Source organism: Microcebus murinus, chromosome 7 (assembly GCF_040939455.1).
Source record: "Microcebus murinus isolate Inina chromosome 7, M.murinus_Inina_mat1.0, whole genome shotgun sequence".
Lineage (NCBI taxonomy): Eukaryota > Metazoa > Chordata > Mammalia > Primates > Cheirogaleidae > Microcebus > Microcebus murinus.
Window position 1 is genome coordinate 54,609,571 of NC_134110.1, and position 21,392 is coordinate 54,630,962.

Consider the following 21,392-nt stretch of genomic DNA (forward strand, 5'->3'; position numbering starts at 1 on the left):
AGATAGCCTCTCTGAAAATTCAGTTCATTTTAGTACTGCTGCATAATGTTGATCAGTAGTTTAATGTTGGTCACTGAGAGACTCCCAATTAGTGATATTTCTCTTCTTTTCCTATGTTTGATCATATTATTAAAAACAAGACATGACAGAGGACCAAAATAAAACCTTTATTACTGATAAATTACAATACAGAACCCTAGTGGATATACTCGCTAATCCCTAGAATTTAGCAGATTTAATCATAGTCACAAGCAATGCAAAATCAGCTCTGGCTGCCCCAGAACAGGCAGTAGAGGCCTCTTACTTCCTGAGGCCTCTAGGCCTTTAAAGGAAAAAGCAATAGAACTGAGTAGTGTCGTGGCCCGATTACAGGACAGGGGATGGACACAGAACATAAAATAATGACACAGACGCACACAGACATGAAATGACTCGAGTGCCTAATGCACTGGTCACTTTATTTTTATACCCCCCAAACCCAAGGTTAGTTCCTTGTATGTGAGCATCTGAGCATAGCAGCGATAATCGTCAATTCCGGAGTTGTTTCACAAGGGAACAATGGTCCCATGCTCTCAGACCTCAAAACGGTTACTTAAGGTGCCAGACATAGCTCAAAAGCCAAGGCCGAGTTAAGCAACATAGAGCAATGCAGCCATCAGAAGAACTTCTTGTTCTCTTTCCCAGCTGGCAGTTCTTCCCCAGCCAGCTAGTGGCACCAATGGTTGTGCCTGTCTTAGGTTGCCCCTCCCTTGAGGAGTCTTACCTGTCATTGACTACCAGCCATCACATGGGGGCCAGGCCTTGGGAATGTTCTTCTTATCAATATGGCCTCCAGACTCCCACTACGGAGGCCCACCATGTGGGAGCTGGGCAACATTTACTTATGTGCATAAGCTCAGGCCTCTTATCTTGTCACGAGGCAGCAACCATGTCTGAAGAAAATGCTGACTATCATTGCGTCATGCAACACATGTACATTACAGGCTATAGTGAATGATTAGTATAAGGTATAACACCAGAATCAGCCCCCAGCAGAGTAGAATATACCTAGATTTTTTTCTTATATTTACCAACCAACTAGATGTCACTTCACTCCTCAGGAATTTATGAAAGCTAGAATGTCATAGCAGTGGATCTTCTCAATGTTGTAGATGGAAACATCAAGAATGGGGAAGAAATGTAGTATATAATAAACAGGGAGAATCCTTTCAACTTTGAAGAAACTCTAGATTTGTAGAACTAACTATATTTCATTTTCTTCATTTTACAGATATTTTAAGCCAAGCTGAGATAGATGAAATTTATATGAGATCAAAGATAGAGCCAATATTAGAAACTAGATCTGTGGGCTTCCAGTATGTTTTGTCATTAGTTTTCCTAAACAGCAGCATCATAAAGTACTATTTGGAGATCCTACGCCACTATTGTCAGTCCCTACTTCTGAATAAAATGTGCTTCTAAGAAATTTTAATGATAGACTTCTGTAATAAGTAGGTTTTATACTCAGAACATTAAGAAATGTACAATCATTGCACCATATTTTTTAGATAGAATATTTTATGAAACATTTTCAGCATTTTGTATATACTTTTTTAACTTTTTAATCACAGTTCAGGATTTAATTGCTGATTTAAGTCCAATTAGCATATGATTAAAACTAAAGATTCCTATCTTTGTTTCAGTTGGATTAAATTTGAGATCAAATTTTTATAATTGTAAGCACTTTGATTTTTCTATTAGTCATTTTCGTAAATGTGGATAAAAATGTAGTCAAGTGAAAATGCATAAACATTGCTGTTTGGGTATAAATAGAACAGATGTAAATGGAACAGCTTCTAAAGGCAGATGTGTCACATTGGTATTTGTATTTTGTGAAAGTCGGGGTCTTTGTGCTCAAGTGTGACTCATTTAAAAATGGTTTCTTGATGTACCCAAGAGCAGAGGTTCCCCTTCCTTTTTGGCAGCAGGGTCTGGTTTCATGGAAAACAGTTTTTCCACAAGGATGGGGCAGGCGGTAGGTGAAGCTCAGGTGGTGATACTATGGGAAGTGACTGCAAATACAGATGAAGCTTTGCTAGCTCACCCACCACTCACCTTCTGGTGTACGGCCCCAGAATTTTTCTACAGATGGGGGGGGGCACGGGAGGGCTAGGGGATTGGTTCCACAGGCCATGGACCGGTACCAGGAGTTTGGGGCCACAGCCCAAGAATGTACTTGCTGGCTTGTCATTAGAGGAAGGAAATGAAGGCTATAATATTTTGGACGTTTCAGTGGTACATCTAGTTTAATAACCAAACTTCTTTATGGACAATTTGTACCCTAAATCTTACTTCCTTCTGCAATATTTACTCTGGTTTCTCTCTTCTTGATTTCATTTGTCATAACTTTGGATAATTTGAAATTACCTTATATGGAAAGGTTTATATATATCCTTATAGTTTTAGAAAAAAATACTCTAACAAAAAGGTCAGTACTCTGTTTCAAATGACAGATTTCCCAGCACATAAGTTTCCCTGAAAGAAATGGATATTAAGGTTAAGATTTGCCATTTGGAAAATAAAATGTTAGGTAAATATATGAAGTAGCACAATAAAAGAGGAATATTATTAATAAATATCAGAACTGAATAAGAAAAATGATTAAGTTACTGAGGTGTAATGCTCAAATTAGAATTCAGATAGAATTGAAGATGGATTATTTTTACTTTTACCTTAAGAGCTGTGCTGTCCAGAATATTAGCCACTGGCCATATAGTAACTATTGAGCAATTGAAATGTGACTAGTCTGAATTGAGATGTGCTGTAAATATAAAATACACAACCAGGTTTTGATAATTAGTGTGAAAAAAATACATAGAAATATATTAGTAATAAATTTTTATGTTAAAATGATAATAGATTGGATAGGTTTGGTTAAATAAAATATATTATTAAAATTAATTTCTCCTGTTTCTTTTTATGTTTTAATATGGCTACTAGAAAATTATAAATTGTATAGGTGGCTCACATTTTCTTTTTGTCAATATGGATCTACAGTGATCAAATTAAATGTAGACTTGAGTGACCAAAAAGTGATAGGGTATTTTTAAAAATTAGATTATGGTGAATTTCTAAGATCAGATAGTTTTCATCAAATATTGCTTAAAACATAAGATTGAAACACCTGTAAAGAGTATTTGCAACTTTTAAATAAACCCATCAAGACAGGAAGCAGAAGAGTAGCAAACAGAAAATAATTCTTTTCAGTTGATGTCATTATGAACGGAAGTAGGAAAGGCATGTACTCTGTATTGTTAATTTTTTCAAGAAGATATTAAGGACAGAATTAGAAGTTATAGGGAAGGGAAATGTATTTAGAAAGTGTCTCTAAACCAATAGTTTTTGGTATCAGGACCCTTTTGCATTCTTAAGCTTTTTGGTACTTAATTTTTATATGTAGATTATACTGTCAAAATTTATCATATTAGAAATTAAGACAGTTTTAAAGTATTTACTTAAAAATAATAACCAATTAATTACTCATTAACATATATAATTTTTTCTAATGAAAATAAGGACATTTCCCAGAGCCAAAAAAAAGTAAGAGAAATATCATTGTTTTACATTTTGCAGATCTCTTTAATGTCTGTGTTAATAGTTAATAGTTGGATTCTCACATCTGCTTCTGCATTCAATCTATTGTAATATGGTAGTTTGGTTGAAATATATGAAGAAAATTCAGCTTCATATAGATATTTAATTGGAAAAGATTATATTTAAAATAATGTTTTCATATAATGGTGGATTTTTTTCTTTGATTTTACATGAAAATTCGACAAGTGTTTAGTGTTTTAAAGATTAGTTGCAGTGTGGTGTCTGAGACTGATTAATAAACTTTTCATATTCTGCTACTTTAAAATCTGCTGGTTTTTTAGATACTTTGGATGTTGTACCCATGGAGATCATTTGGAAATACTGGTTCTCTAGGTTATATAGATTTTCCAAGTATTAATCCATTTCATTAATCAGTATAAACACATACATACACAAACATTGTTGATATAGCACTGATCTTACCAGAAAAGTGTTTAAGAACTGACAAGCTATCATCCTCATAAAGTGATAATTATAAGTTTTCCAAAATTCTAAGTTTTATTCAGAAACTCAAATTGTATCATTGGCAACAACTACTTTCAGTTGTTCTCCTTGAAGTGACAGGCTTACTTCATTTACTTTTGAGAAAATGTTTGCCAAATACCCAATTCTGAATAACCATAGTTTGTTTGTCAGTCATTGTTTCAAGTAAAAATGACATTCCATGAAAATGTGGCCATTTCAGTGTTTGCAACTCATGACTGTTAAGTGATTTTCCTTGAAACAATTAGTACCTTGCTATGTGGCAGAACTGCTTTATGTATATTTCTCATTAGTCATAGAGAATGCTAAAAAGACATGTACTCAAGTCAAGATTTAATAAATTTAATCATTTTACTTCTTAAGGACATTTTAAACTGAAACTGGCATTTTTTTAATGTGAGTACATGGCAGTTACTACTGGTAATTACTAATAGTGGTTTGGTGCTGCTGCCATAATTTGTGCCATGTATGACTCCAGCAGTTTTACCTACCTATAAATAGGTATTCATAACTATAATTATAGTGTTTGATAAATGCTGAGAGAGAGTTGTATTGGACAGATGTTGCAGTTTGGGTCATATCCCAGGGATTATGGTTATTTTGAAGAAATATCACTAACTTGTCATGGCTAGAGTAGAGTTGTAAAGACAGTGTGTGTGTGTGTGTGTGTGTGTGTGTGTGTGTGTGTGTGTGTGTGTGTAGAAGTATTACGTGATACTATTTATTTCCAATTTAATGGGTATGAGTTGATAGCTGAGATATGTCAGTTATATATTGAGTTTCTTTGACTCATATTGAGGCTGATTTGTGAATGTTTGTTTTAAATTTTTTTGCTCTTATATAGTAGCTTCTTTTCTATCCATTTTTTATTTTTTAGCTCTTAGAAGTAGCAGCATGTGATTTGATTCTGGGTTGTAATTATTGTAGACATTTCCCTTTGGCTATTTTTTGTTAACATTTTTTTTTCTCACTTTAATGACACTTTAAATGTTTGTGTATTTGAGTGAGTCAACCTTTGCCTTCTATTTCTTTTGCACTTTGAAGATTATTTCCCTTATAAAAATCTGATAAATATCCATGCTTTTTGATATTTGTACTGTGTCCTAATTTTTATATGACTAATTTATTTGAGATTTGCTTTTAGAGTATTCAAAAGTGTTTTAAATAGAAAGCATTTGAAAGTATGTATTAGTCAGCAAGGTCTTGATTTGCACAGAAGAAAATTTAAAGGTAAATTTGCGTTGTCCCCGTTTTTGAGGAAATGAAATTTATTCTGCTGTCATCAAAGCCTTAAAAAAAGAATGGTGGCCAAGTGTGGTAGTGCACACCTATAGTCCCAGCTACTTGGGAAGCTGAGGCAGGAGGATTGCTTGAGCCTAGCAGTTTGAGGCTGCAGTGAGCTATGATTATACCACTATACTCTAACTGGCAACAGAGTGAGACCCTATCTCAAAAAAAAAAAAAAAAAAAAAGATAGTGATATTTAGCTTGCTTATAGCAAAACAGAAAATAGGGCATATTATATACTGAAATGGTGTATTCTTTTACAGATTTTTAAAGTTGAGTTTTTGTGTTTTAAAATGAACAACTATTGACAAGCATTAAAGAATATACAAAATTACTGAAGGGTTTAAAAATGTAGACAGTAGATGTTATGTGCTCTGACCACAAAAATGTATAAAAATGTGATGTAATGCATATTGATTAGCTATATTTAACCATTTCACAATGTATACATACTTCAGGATATCATGTAGTACATAAATGGACAATTCTAGAAATAAACACTTAATAAGTTAAAGAAAATTGGTTTTATGTCTCCACAAAGCCCAGTGTGGGAAGTGAAGGAAGGAATTAAAAAGTTACCTGTAAGTTTCATGGTGTCCAGCAGCATGTTGTTACCTGATTCAGGATCTTAAAAACAAGTTTGTGTCCTCTCACCTGTTCTACCAAAAGAATTTTTCACAAGCTTTCTGGTAGCTCACATATCCTCTGGCTAAAAGAATAATCTTCTAAAATTAAAATTATTTTCATTAATACTTGTTGAATTAATTCATATATGCATGCTGGTGGTTGTTAACAGAGACTTCTTTACAGCTCCCAAAATGATGGGTATTACTCCCACATCACATATTGCCCATCATTATGGTGTCTCTTTAGTTAGTCTCCTGTAATTTGGAATAGCCAGATAACCAAAACTTTTTACTTTATTTTGTACCTTTTATGGACTCTCTGAATTTTAAATTGTGTATTTCCTCATCAAGTTTAGATAATGCATTTTTTCTAGAAATGCCACATAAATGACATTTCCTTTCCAATATGTCACATTAGGAAGAAATGGTGTCATTTTTTTCCTATTCTTGTAGTGGTAAATTTGATTATGTAGTATCTACCCAGTTTCTCTAAAGTTATCAGCTTTCCTTTTGAATTAATAATTACTTGGTGTGAAAATAAAAGTAATTTTTTAAAGAGTAGTAGATTATGTCATTTCCCTATTCTTATTCTCCTTTTAATGGCTTCCTATAGGTCATGTTTAGAATAATTTTCAGTGTCCTTACCATGGTCTACAAACAGAATTCAAACTTTGTGACTCATTGTGTCATACATTTTAAATTGAGATGCAACACACATGCATGCGTGCATACACACCCCTGATGCAAAGGTTTCACAAAACCGTACTCTCCTTATTGTATGAGATGTACTCTAATACTCTATTATATATTACTTTTGCTGAAATAAAATAGAAAATTCTGTTCCTGATCTACTAACTTGATTTTGCTACTGATGTTGAGACTCATAGTTTAAAATATAATCCTTCCAGTCCTGATTGTCTTTTTATTTTCTTCTTCTGTTCTTTTTTCCTAATTCACTTTTCTTTACCCATACTGGCCTTTGTCCTATTCATCAAATGTACTAAACAGGCTCGTCCCTTAGCACCTTTGCATTTGTCATTCTTTCTGCTTCAAATGTTCTGCCTTTTATCATTGTTTCCTTACTTTATTCCTCTTATTCCCTGACCTCTGTCCTCATGTTAACCTACCATCCCCTATTAACCTGTATGAAACACAATCACATTATCTATCATCTCACCTGCTTCCCTTTTTTTTTCTTATGGCACTTTCTGTTTCCTGGTATGTTTATATATCTCCATTATCTGATACATATATATGTATCCCCCACTAGAATAGTCAGTGAAATTTAATATTAATTATGTTATATCACAGCTAAAGATCTAATTTGATAAATTTCAAAAAAAAATTGAATTAGTAATTTTATTGTATTTCTAAGTAATAGTTATTTGTTTATGGCTTTCTGTAAAGTAAAAATGTAAGTGCCTTTCCACCAATTGCATTTTATACTACTTAGCTAAGATCTGACATCTTCCTATGCTCCAATCTCTAGTCAAGGTAAAGTGGTATTATAGATAACTTAATGTATCTTCAAACAAAAAATTCCATTCAGGATTTTGTGACTTCTTTTCCATTGTTTTTAGACATCAATTTTAGACACAAAATGCATGAACAACTTTTCTATGCAACTTAACTGACAAAACTAGAATATCAACATACTTTATAGAATGTAAATTACCATATCTAAAATGGTGCCCATTTTTGTGTTGGGGGACACACTCTGGTGGTTGCTTAATAGTTACTATAGTATAAAATGGGATTTAGGAAGATTCAATAGCATTTCTTGTTTTCCACTCTATACATTCAGCAGCATTTTACTTGACTTCTGGGTTCCAAGTTACATAAGAAAATGCAGCACTCTACTTGGAGTACTCTGTCAATTCAAAATCATGACACTAAAGCTCTTTACCATTATAAGAAAATTACTAAGTATACCACATAACATGATTAATGTTTTGTTCAAATACATAGGAGATTTTTCTTCAAAAAAGATAAAATAAAATAAAATGGGCTTTGGGAGGGCATGCCAAGTGTAGTGATAAAGACCATGGGCTTGGCAACATATCTAAATTTAAATTCCAGCTATATTTCAATTTTTAACTTCTGGACTTAAATCTCTTAACCTCTTAAATTTCCTTTTCTATAAAATGAGATCATAGTCGTAGTTCTCAGGAAGTATAGATTAAATAAGGTAATAAATACAGATCAGCTCAGTACTTTGGGCATAGTAAGAACACAGTAAATAATTTTAACAATTTAGTCTATTTACAGAATGTGAATATACAATTAAATTTTCAATCTGGTATCCCAGCATTTCCTTTATTTCTGAACAGAAAAAAACTTTTTCTTAGTATTATTTTTCCATTTAATTTGGTAGAAGTAATTAAAGGTTGTTTAAATGTCTTTGACATTTAATCTTCAGAAGTCTTTAAGCTAAGTGTTCTACAAAGAGAATAAAAAGATAATCAATTGACTACTTGAAATGCATGTTTCAAATTATCTATAAAGAATACTTTAATTGTAGTCTTCACTGGTACTTCAAAGGTACATATGATCTTTTCTATATAAACAGAATAGTCGAAATGTGGAATTATATTTTATTGGCCAAAGGATTTGTAGCTTTGAGAGTTGTTTTCTTTTTTAAGCAATAAGATATTTATTTGGCATTAACAAGGAATGAGTTTTCCAAATGAGTGAATTGTCTAGATAAATTAATTTTTCCCATTTAAATGCCAAGACTATATTTAAAACCTCTCTTTTCCCCTTAGAATCTTACTAAAATTTATTATTTGCCCAACATCTTATATAGAGTATTCTGAAGAGAAAGTGATATTTTATTGGTGATCAAATATCATCAGTGTGAACATTAATTACTATGCTGTATATTTCTGTTGATATAATAATACCCTTAGAAGCATTTGAAGTAAATGGGACTCTGCCTCTATACTAAGTAGCCTAACCCTATTTCATTTAAAAAGTTTCTTTTCTGGATGTATGTTGTTAATTTTTGTTTCCACTGCTCCTAAGCATTGGCTACTACTACTTACCTCTAACAATGTATCTGCCCAAAGCAACTATCCTTTTCTTTCTTATTTGCTGTCCCATTTTGCTGTTGGCTACCAAATTGTAAACTTGATGTAATTTTCTTTACAGTTAGAATAAACTGTTTTCTATTGAAAAATGGGGGTTTTGGCACCTGTTCTTGACTCAGGAACCTTTTGAACATCATGTTCTTGATTCTTCCAGGTAATTACCAATGCTAGATAATGGGTAATATTTCACTTCCCCTGTTTTGTCTGCTTTCAAATATATATATGATACAATGCCTGTGTTGTTTTTCAGACATTTTCTTTCTCTTTTTAATATTGGTAATTTCTTTCACTATAGGATCATAACAAATAGTACACTTTGTGCACATTAGTTACTACACTTGATTTTCATTCCATTAATTTACTTAGCAAATTATTTTACTTTATTTGTAATCTTAATTATGCTTTGTTTTTCTTTTGAATAAAATCCTATTATCTAAACATTTAGAAGTTTCAGGGAACAAAGAAAACCTTTGGTTAACTCAAGTGATGGATATAAGAATATGTGTGGACAATAAAGAACAGTAGTAACAATCTCTTCAGATCTAACAAAGAGCTAAAGGTCATTCTGGAGATAAATGCATGGCAAGTCAGGCCTAAAGGAGAAAAGAAACGTTTAGAAAATAGCACATAATTTCGATGACCTAGTAATCTATTTGTCTCTTAAAAATCAAGTGTTTCTTTTTTCCATAAGTGAATATGGTGCCATTATGATCACATTGCCATCTTCTGTATTTGCTTCTGCTTAGCATTCTTCTACCTATTGATCATTCCCTAACTTTTTATCTTATTATTTCTGCGTACTACATTTTCTTTGGCTATGTCTTCTCCCACCACCCCCCCTTTTTCAGCTTGAATTGTTTATTTTTGGCATTAAGCCTTCCCAAAGAAGAGGGTGTTATTGTTTTGGCTAGTGACCATCCAGTACAGAAAGCACCTGTTCAAGAAAACACTTCAATCCAATGCTTTCATAGATCAGTAGATTCGAGATTGTTGCCTTTGGGTCATATGCCCACCTTTGACTCTATTAGCAGATGCCAAGGACATGGGATCCCACAGTACAGAAGTTGCCTACTTGTGTATATGGAACCTCTTATAGATATTGAACTCTTACCAATCCACTCATTGTAAATTGAAGTCTTAGGCTCTTTAGGCAAGTTTATAAGTAGTGATCAAGGAATTCTAGCTTCTGTCTAGGATTAGAAAGTTAGAAAGATTGTCATTCCTACCATAATAAGAAATGACTGGATTAAATATAGAATCATAACTTTTTAAAAACTCAACAAAGCTGAGGTCACAGGGCAGCCAATAGCTTGAAATCTAAGGAAAAGTAAGTACCACCAAGGAGAGATGGTGGGATAGGAACACTGGTTTACCTGAGCATCAGAGGAAGACAAGATGGCCACAAAAGTGGGTGAGAAGGATTAAACTAATAAATTGCTAAAGACCTCACATGGGCTTACCAAAATAGTATTCCTTGGGATTCAGACATAAGGAGAGTTGCACACACTTGCAGGATTTTCTTTATGGACCTTAACCAGGTGCTAACGAGAAAGACTAGGAGCAAGAGAGGGCACTAGAGTAAAGCTACCATGGTGGTGCAGAGTTGGAGGGGAGCATCCTCTGCTGTGGAAAAGGCATGAAGTCTTGCCTGGACTATTTTCCTTAAGTAATACAGCTTAAGCTGCTAAGGGAAAAGCATCAGTAGCCCAACTGTTCAGAAGATGACCCATTGCAACTGAAGGAAAATATAAAGGAGAAAAACAACAAAACGCCATCTCTATACCTCAGGGAGGGTAGAAAATCATCCAGGTTATTAGAAGTCTACCACTGGAGGAGGGCAACATCACTGAAAAAGCCCAAACCTGAAACTGAGAACGCAGGGAGTGAGGCTGAACCAACCAGTAGAGAATACTCTGTCTTCACTCCCCAACCTACATTCCCACCACCATCAGGCTTGGAAGCACCGAGTAAGCAGCTACCACCAGAGATGGAGTAAGAGCATAGAGAGAAACTCTGAGGTGAGGTGCACAGTGAAGGCCTAAAGCTGGGAGTGGAACAGTACCATTGAGGAAACTACTCCAGTTAATCCCTACCAGAGCACAGATTTGAAGCTACAGATGCACTGAAGGTAACCATGGCGATAACAAAACCCAAACTCAGGTAACCCTGTCCCAACCTCCCACAGTCGCAGCTTCCAACACTGTCCTAACGGAGTGAGTGTGTCCATTCCCAGGCATAAATACTAACGTCATTCTCTGCTATTCTACACATGAAGCCCAATATTCAAAAATTACAAGACACACAAAAAGAAGAAAGTAAAAACATCCTGCTATTAAGAAACAAAGTAAAAATATAACTAGGCTCATAGATGACCCACATTTTAGAACTATCAGAAACATAATTTAAAATAACTGTGGCTAATATGTTAAAGGATTTAGTGGAAAAGATAGGTAACATACATCATATAAATCAGAATTTTAGCAGAGAGAAATAAGAGTCAAATGAAAAGAGAAAAAGAGGAGAACAAAAAAAAAAAAACAAGAGAAGAATGACTTGAACAAATTCTTCACTATATTCTCTGTGTCTATAGAAAAAAATCAGTGACCTTGAAGATAGGTTAATAAAAATTACCAGAACTGAAGCCAAAGGAGGGAGGGGATTAAAAGCAAACAAACAAAACCGGAGTATCCAAGAATTGTGTGGGGTAATATCAAATGATCTAACATATATCTAATTGGAATCCCAGAAGATAGAGAACATTGAGTAAAATAGACTATATTCTGAGTCATAAAACAAACCTCAACAAGTTTAGAAAATAGAAATCATAAACAGAATATTCTCTAATCATAACAGATTTAAAGTAGAAATTAATAACAAAAATACACAAATATTTGGAAATTAAACACCACCTTTCTGAGTAAGTCATGAGTCATGGTACAGGGAAAAGAGCCAAAGCAGTGTTGGGTCCATTAAACCTATTATAAAAGACCAGTTAGCTGGTGATGGCTTTGACAATAAACCTCACCTAGCCACTGGTTATCAGGAACAAGGAGAGAGAAGAAATTGTCTATGGTCTCTGTGTACCAGCCTGTTCCCCTTCTTTTATAGAGAATAAGCACTGGCCCTAATCAAAAGCCCTATTCCACAGCCATTACTGGGAGCAGAAGTTGGGTTCTTCTGTCACTGGATTCTCCTGTGACCAGTGGCCTGTGCTGGCACAGGCCTGTACCAATAGGTCTTCTTGCTGCAGAGCCATTTCACAGCTTTCTCTTGACTATAGATCAGGTCTCCACTAATTATTTTAACCTGACATTTTATTCTTCTCCAGTTTCCTCTAAAACTCCAAGGATCAATTCAGTATTTATCAGGTTTTACACATATTTTCTACATTTGATATGATTTTTTTTAGTATTTAGTCTGTTTGGCATTTTAAACCCAGATAATATTTCCGATAAAGAAGAATGTTGTTGCATCCTGTCTCCATTAAAAGAAGTATTCCTGTAGATGGAATGCAGTGAGTCTCAATTTTTGATGATTTTGTATTAAAATGAATTTCTTTAGGCATCAATATTGCAATAGCAGTTATTGGCATAATATTTTTGACATCCATACCACCATTAAGCAATATACTAAAGTAAATAATTTATAAACAAATCTGAGTGTGAATCCCAGTGTTGTGATATTTCTCTGTGGTCTATGACAGGTTACCCGTGCTATCCAAATCTATTCTTTCATCTCTTAAATAAAGATAACAGCCTCATGGGTTGTTGAGAAGATTAATATTTATAACATGTCTGGCATATAGAATGTGCTTATAAATTCTAGTGGCTGTCATTGTTCTTGATAATTATTACAAGTTAGCATTAGTAAACGTCATGTTAGTATTCTGTGGTTTAAATATAGTCTGCTTATAAAATTGATGCTATATATTGTGTTTTAAACTAGTTACTAACAGTTGAGAGGTTGTATAGCATGGTGGTTAAGAACATAGATTCTGTGTCCAAATTTCAGCTCCACCCGCCTGACCTTGGCTACTTAAATACCCTGTGCATCACTTTCCTCAGCTTTATAATGAACGTAACAATAGCACATTTCTCCAGGGGTGTAATGAGGAGTCAATCAGATTAGGTAATATAAAAACTTTAGAACAGTTGCTGATACTTAGTGCTATGTGTCAGTTTTTGCCATTATTGTTATTAATTTGTTATTGAGTAAGTTATTTTTTTAAATCACTTTTTAGGTGAATCTTGGAAGCAACCAGTACCTTTTCTCTGTCATAGTGGACCCTAAAGAAATGCCCTGCTTCTGTTTGCGCCATGATGTTGACGCCCTACTCTGGCAGCCACACTCCAGCAAACAAGACGATATGTGGGAACACATTGCAACTTTCAATGCTTTAGGTATAAAACAAGCTTGTTAATAACATTTCCCATTCTATCAAAAATTACAATCACTGTTTTTTTTCAATTTAAATAGATATAGGAGGTATAAATAGGTTTTTTTTTGACATATCTGTATTGCTTAGTGGAGAAGTCTAGGCTTTTTACCTGTCACTTGAATAGTGTACATTGTACCCAGTAGTTAATTTTTCATCCCACACTCCAGTTCCACCCTTTCCCCTTTCTGAGTCTTCAGTGACCATTAAGTCTCTCCGTATGACCATGCATACCCACTCCTTAGCTCCCACCTATAAGTAAGAACATGCAGTATTTGGTTCTTCGTTCCTGGGTTACTACACTTAGAATAATGGCCTCCGGTTCCATCCAAGTTGTGCAAAAGACATTATTTCATTCTTTTGATGACTGAGTAGTATTCCACAGTATATGTACATATAGTCTATGATATATATATGCATATATATATATATGACACATTTTTCTTTATCTAGTCATTGATTGGTGGGCACTTAGGTTGGTTCCATGTCTTTGCAATTGTGAATTGTATAAATATATGTGTATAGGTATCTTTTTAATAAAATTACTTCTTTTCCTTTGGGTAGATCACTAGTGGTGGGATTGCAGGATCAAATGGTAGATCTACTTTTAGATTTTTGAGAAATCTCCATACTGTTTTTCACAGAGGGTGTACTAATTTACATTCCCACCAATAGTATATAAGCATTCCCTTTTTACCACATCTATAACCAGCATCTATTGTTTTTTACTTTTTAGTAATGGACATTCTGATAGGGGTGAGGTAGTATCTCACTGTGGTTTTAATTTGCATTTCCCTAATGATTAGTGATATTGAGCATTTTTTGATATTAGGCTATTGTCAGATGTCTAGCTTCCAAATATTTTCTCCCATTCTGTAGGTTGTCTGTTTACTCTGTTGATTATATCTTTTGCTGGGCAGAAATTTTTTAGTTTAATTAAGTCCCATTTATCTATTTTTGTTTTTCTTGTATTTGCTTTTGGAATCTTACTCATAAATTCTTTGTGCTCTCTGTCCTTTTGGGACACAAAATTGTCCACATTCCCAGCTCCCACCCTGACCCAGCTACAGCAGAGGTGGTGCTCTGTAGCTCTGTTGAGCTCTACAGCTCAACCTGCTGTATGCAGGGTTACCAGATTGGCAGTGGGCTATGTTTGAAATGCTCCAGTGGGGAAGGTGTGTATGTGCCAGGGACTTTCCTCCAGGGGGAGTAAGGTCCTCCCAGAAGAGAAAGACAACTAGGGCAGAGGACTGCTAGCCCCATCCTCCTTCAGGAAGCCATAGCTTTAGTTCTTGGGGAACACAAAAGCCCTTGCTATGGGTTTTTTGAGGGAAGAGAATGTATCCCAAGCTCTGTGGAATCCTGGGTGTGGGGCAACCGCTCCCCAATGCCCTGGCTTAATCTGATGTGGGGCCCTCTCTGGTCCTGAGTAGAAACAGCCATGGCTGCCTGGGCAGCAGCAGTCAGAGAAGGGGAGGAGGAGGAGAAAACCCCAGATGGTTGGGAGCTGGTTCCCTGGTCCCTCTTGTCTTAAAGGGCCCTCTTGCATGCTGCATTCTCCTCTTAGCTAGAGGTGGCCTGCCCTGAATGCCCAAACTCTGGGAGACCCACAGTTCCCTGACACCCACAGTCCCCTAAAGCTTCTGTGGTCTAAGTTAGTGCAAGGGAGCTTTGGCTATGAATCCAGCGATGTACAGACCCAGGGGCTGGGATTCCCAGTTCGGAACAGCTGTAAAAGCAATGCCTGTCCATGAAAGGAGGGAAATGAGCCACACCCTCTGTGCAGAATCCAGGCACAGTAAGCAGAGTACTATTGGGGTGTGCCTTGCACTGCCCTCCCTGCCTCCCAGCCTAGAATTGGTTGTCCCATAGCTCACCCACAACAGTGGCTCACACTTGGGAGCAGAGGCAGCAGTATCCACCACATTGGGTGGTTGGAAGGGAGGAAGTTCCCATCTCCAAGTCCCTTCCTAGGCTACCCAGCTTTCAACTCCCAAAATGACACTGTGGGCTTGATTGGCTATTTTTTTTAAGTTTGTTTCTTTTTTTTTTTTTTCTTTTTAAATTTGTGCTGTCCTAATTACATTTAGATTGACTTGTGTTATAATTTAATTACTTGTACTATAGTTAATGACTTAGTACTGTTGCAACATTTGGATTAATCTGTTTTTATGCTTGTAAAGAAAGTCAACACAGAATAGAAATGAAAGTGGTTATCTAACCACTTGAATTACTCTAATCAGTCATTTACTTATTTGAATTCTATAAGCTATGTAGTGTTAAAATATGAACAAGGGGCTTGACATTACCCTACGTGGAACTTGTATTCAGGTTTCTTCAGAGTAATCTTCAAAAACATGACAGAATTGCTATTAGGAGGCATCCTTTTTGGAACTTAAGTGCAAAAGAGAGCCATCATAATGAAAACATTATGGAAAGTGTTGATAACCAGAAAATAAATTTATTTGGTAGGATAAAAGAATAATATCAGTTTTAAAACTAGAGTTTGAAAATGTTTAAACTACTTAATTTATATAATCATTGATTTTCATTTCAAAATATATTAGTATTATGTGAGAGAAGTTTTTTATGTGACTTAGCCACAGTTATTGCTTTATAGAAAGATTATTTTAAACTGGCAGCAGGAAGTAAAATTATGCATTTTGATGGCATTTATGCACAACTCTAATTGTAGAGATTTGTCAGTTATCCCCTTATAGTTAATAATGTAAGCAACTAAACTGGTTGAGACTCCAAATGGATTTTTATGGCCTGAAATATAAAGTTGGATTAATTGTATTACATAATTTCTAGCCTACCTACTATAATTCCTAATTTTTTAAAGCCCTAGCCTCATTTCTTTAGTAAGAGGAAAGCTCTATCATATAATTTTTAGACGATCAAATCCTGCAGTTGAATCCCCAAACCCCCTAAGATAGAGGAATTCTACTATGCTCAATACTAAGTTAAATCAACATTACACTAGATGTGTATTCTTGAGATATTATACACATTATTAATTCTGGTTAGCCGGGTTAGCCGGGAGAGCTACTTAAAACTATTTAAAAAGGTATCTAAATCCTCTCCACTTTTCCCTCTTTAAACCCTGCTTAATATTAAAAAGAAAAAAAAAATATTGATTTGCCTATGCTCAGTGATTCTTTTGCTCTTTCGTTGTTTGATGAGATCTCAGTTTTAATTGTCATTTTTTATTTTATGTTATAATGTTCACTATGTTGCAATTTAAAAATCCTAATGTATATTTCAGAACGTAAATGTCCTTTTAATCTGTAAAGATACTTTTTAAACATGTATATGAATTATGACAATTGAGAATCTTCTGTTGATTCTTTAAAATTAAGAATTTTTTCAAGGGATACTCTAATTCTGTTTTTAAAATTAGAGACTTTTCTATTGATGTTATAGTGCTCTCAGCATTGTACTTATGAGGGCTGAAGTACAACAAAATCCTGTTACAATGTTGGCATTGATATATAAAAATACTGCTAACGGTATAGGGATAAAAAGATAATGCATTGTGAATATTAGTACCTTCAGGGATGTGTTACAAATAGGCCTTCAAGCGTGTATTATGAATAGACTACTGAAATTTATGGTATCTTGTAAACATTTTCGCATTTATTTGATAAGAGAAAAAAAATGATTCTTTGTTGCTATATCTGTAATTCATGAACCTAAATGTTAAATTGGCAAGTAAAGATATTTTGGCATATATTTAGTGTTTTAGATTTTAGAATTTTAGTGTTTGAATTATTCATAGAAATTAAATGAAACAATGTTATGCTTTTTTTTGATATGATATTAAGCCATATCTGTTTTGATCCTTAGGAATTAAAGTTATATTTTTGCACCAGTTGGGAGAGATTGAGTATGGCTAATCATTAATAGTTCAGAATTCAACAATTGTTTAGTATTTATGGTATATATTTTACTTAGGCATTTTAATTTATAATAAAAACTTTGAAATATTAAAGGTTAAATCACAATCTTTCCCCTTCTGTTTAATATATAGTTTTTCTTTTGTTTGTCTCATATTCTTTGCAGGCTATGTCCAAGCATCAAAGAGAGACAAAAAATTTTTTGCCTGTGCTCCAAATTACTCCTATGCAGCCCTTTGTGAGTGCCTTCGTCGAGTATTTATCTATCGTCAACCTACTCCCATGTCCACTGTACTGTACAACAGAAGGGAAGGCAGGCAAGTAGGGCAGGTTGCTAAGCAGCAAGTAGCAAGCCTAGAAACCAATGATCCTATTTTAGGCTTTCAAGCCACAAACGAAAGATTATTTGTTCTCACTACCAAAAATCTCTTTTTAATAAAAGTAAATACAGAAAATTAATTATTCCAACATACTGGCTTCCCTGTACTGGAAAAGTATCCAGTGGTACCTGGAGGTCTGGGCAGTTATACTGTAACCTGTTAAGTTTTAATGTGTTTGGTAAAAATATCTTGATGATTTTTTTTTTATTTTTTAAAGGATATTAGAAATGTATTCAAGAGATTATGATTTTGTAAAAGCTATGGAATGAACCCATAGATTTAGAGAACATTGGCTTCTGTAAAAATGTAAAGATAAGATTAGCAAGTATAATTATTTTTTAAAAACAGGCTAGAATCTCATCTTTTATATGAATGATAAACAATTCATTGTCTAAAAATAAAAAATATTTATGTACTCTTTGTTCATTGATTAGTTGCTGTAGTCCATACCTATAGAATGTATAGGGTAATAGTTAAAATGTTGCGTACTGTAAATACTTATGTAAATGGACTGAATAATCAAATCTACATAGGAGGAAATGCAAGAGGACAGTAGGACTAATATTCTTAAAGTTTACTGAGAGAGATCCTCATTGTTTTTCAAATATTATAGCTTTATTTAATTTTTATCCATTTTCTCTACCAAAGACATAGACAAAGACAGATGATAGGTTTCATTATCCTTCTTTCTTAACAAACCACTCCAAAACTCAGTGGTTTAAACAGGATTTTTATTGTTTTTCACAATTCAGTGAATTGGCTGTCTATGCGCTGCATGGCCTCTCAGCCTCCAATAAGTTAGACGGGGCTTCTTCCCATGGTAAAGAAAACATTCTAAGAGGGCAAACTCCAATGTGCAAGCACTTGTGAAGCCTGTGCATCCATCATATTTGCTAATGTTCCATTGAACGAAGCAAGTCACATGGCCAAGTCCAGAGTCAGTGTGAGAGGGGACTACACCAGGATACAGATAGCAGCAGGTATGAGTCATTAGAGGCCATTAATGTTACAATCAAGGACAAATTATAATTTTTTCCTATAGTTCTCTTTATTTTTCTAACAATTTAAACAAAATAATCCTGTTTCTGCATTTCTTATTTTGGGGCCATGAATTTTAGTTTTTCATACTTACAATATTACCCCAGGTTTCTTTTAGTTTGTATCTACTTGGAAATTTTTATTCCTTTTTATACTAATTCAATGTGTGTGTCTTATATAAACCTCAAATTGGATTTTATATTTTAATAAGGGAGTTAAGACCTTCATTTAAGAGTCGGAAGATAAAGGTAAGAGATAGAAGATAGAAAATATTCATTCTTAACATCTCTTTTGCCTCTCTGGGCAAGAATTTGGCTGAATTAAATTTTAAAAAATGAAAGAAAAAAAGGTTTGAAATAACAGGAGGGAAAAGATGAGGATTACATACATATTCTAAACCCTATGTCAGGATGCAATTTCCTAGAAAGAAATATTGGGGCATTAGATACAAAGAAAAGAAAGGTCCTGAGAAGTGTTAGTAACAGCTTGAGTCCTAATAGTACTCTGTTAATAATAGGAAAGAGAATCAAGGTATCAGGCATCATGAGATCATGCATATAAGAAAAAAAAAAGTGTGGTTGAACCAAAAACCAAAACAGTGATATTCCAGACCTGTTTAGTGTTATTGTAAAATTCGTGAAACAAAAGGCCATTTAGATTGTAAATTATCAAAACTCTTCATTATGTGAAAGTAGATCGAAATTTTCTCTAAAAATTTCCCCAATGATAATATATATCCTCTGAGGGAATATAAGAAAAATGTTTATTATTTTGGTGCTTAATTAACCATATGACTATGTATATATGCAAATTTTAATAATCAATATTCTTTGTGCATGTGATTTTTTTTACATGATTAATGTTAAATTGAAAATTGTCAAGATAATTAATCCTAAGTATTGTTGCATGTTGACCTGTGTTAAGAGTAGCAGGGTCTATCTAGAGCAATGATTTCAAGCTATATTTTCTTGAAGTACTTCAGGGATTCCATAAACATTTAACTCAGCTTAAACAATGTTACAAACTTTTAAAAATAATAAACACCTGTTTAAATGAGATATATACTACAAGTGCAATGGATGTAGTACCTTGTATTTTTGTCAGTTTTTATCATGTTATAAATAGGAATTTATTAAACACTATAGTAATAAAGTAATACTTTATGTTTCACATATTAAGAGTCATTTAATATTATTCATTCTTTTAAATTTAACCCATTTAAGCATCAACTACATACCATAGCATGATGTTTTCTGTATTAAGGATAATGCATTACTGAGGATAAAGACAAAAGAGTCTATATTCTAGTGATTTTCAGGTAAAATTTCTCTTTCAGGATAAAAAGAGGTAGGGGAGTGGCACAGGTAGAGTGGTTGTTCTGTTGCTGAAAGGAAGTGTGACCAAAGGTAGAACTTTGAAAACTACATACAAGAGGCAGACAGAAGAGTTACTAATGGGAAGGGTCAGAAAAAGGATTAGAGAGTTTCAAGAAATTAAGAATGGTTAAAAATGGTAAGTAATGCTTTTAAACAAAGTACAGCTATCACATTTCTACATAGAAGGGAAATTACAGTACAGGTTAAACTGTCATTGCACAGGAATTTCTAATGTTTTGTTATCTACAGAGATAAGAAAAGAACAAACAGTAAGTTAGTGTATGGCAAGTAATATAAGATAGCAAAACTGTGTTTCTTACTGAACAAGTAATGATATTTGAGCTGGTAAAAATTAGACCTAATAATGAGGGTATAGGAGTAATAAACCAAAGAAGTAAAATTAGTAAGAAAGAATGAATGTGCAAAAAATGCTAAGATAAAAGGTAGCCAACCAGATATCAAGGTATATTATGAAGCAGTAATTAAAAAAGGTGGTATTATTGCATTAGTAAACAAATATACACATGTTTAATTTTTATTTACTTATAAGAAGAAAATGTTTATATTCTCAAGATTGAAAAGCCTTTTTAAGATCCAGAAAGCAAAAATATAAAAGATTGATGAATTTGATCATTACAAAATGTAAAATTTCTTTATAACCTAGTTCTATTAACAATGGTAAAAGATAAGGAACAGACTGAGAGAAGATATATGACACATGCATAATAGATGAAGGTTAAAATCTAGAATATAAAAAGAACCATTATTTAATAATTTCAAAAAACAAATTGGCGACTAGAAAAACAGGCAAAAGATATGAACAGTCAATTCATACAAAAGGAAATAGAAAGCCAAGTGCAGTGGCTCACACCTGTAATCCCAGAGACTTGGGAGACTAAGGTGGGAAGATGGCTCAAGCCCAGGAATTTGAGGCTGCAGTGAGTTATGATCATGCCCCTGCACTCCAGCCTGGGCAACAGAGAGAGACCCAATCTCTAAAAGAACAAAAGGAAATAAAGATGACCAATAAAGCTATAGTATCAAGACAATGTAGTATTGGCATCAAGATCCACAAATAAATCCATACAACAGAATAAAGTCCAGAGTTAGACTCAGACATGTAGACACATATGGTCAATTAATTGT

At 33.9% G+C, this 21,392-nt stretch overlaps 1 protein-coding gene across 2 annotated transcripts in view; it reads left to right on the plus strand.

The window, feature by feature from the left end:
* NUDCD1 (NudC domain containing 1) overlaps window positions 1-19,934 on the plus strand; it is an 83,026-nt gene extending 63,092 nt beyond the window's left edge. For both annotated transcript variants that reach the window (XM_012786309.3, XM_012786310.3), the window contains exons 9-10: window positions 13,359-13,518; window positions 17,619-19,934. In XM_012786309.3, coding sequence (XP_012641763.1) covers window positions 13,359-13,518; window positions 17,619-17,911 — 453 coding nt within the window. In that variant the 3' untranslated portion in view covers window positions 17,912-19,934. The remainder of the gene's footprint in view (window positions 1-13,358; window positions 13,519-17,618) is intronic.
* The last annotated feature ends 1,458 nt before the right edge of the window (window positions 19,935-21,392 follow it).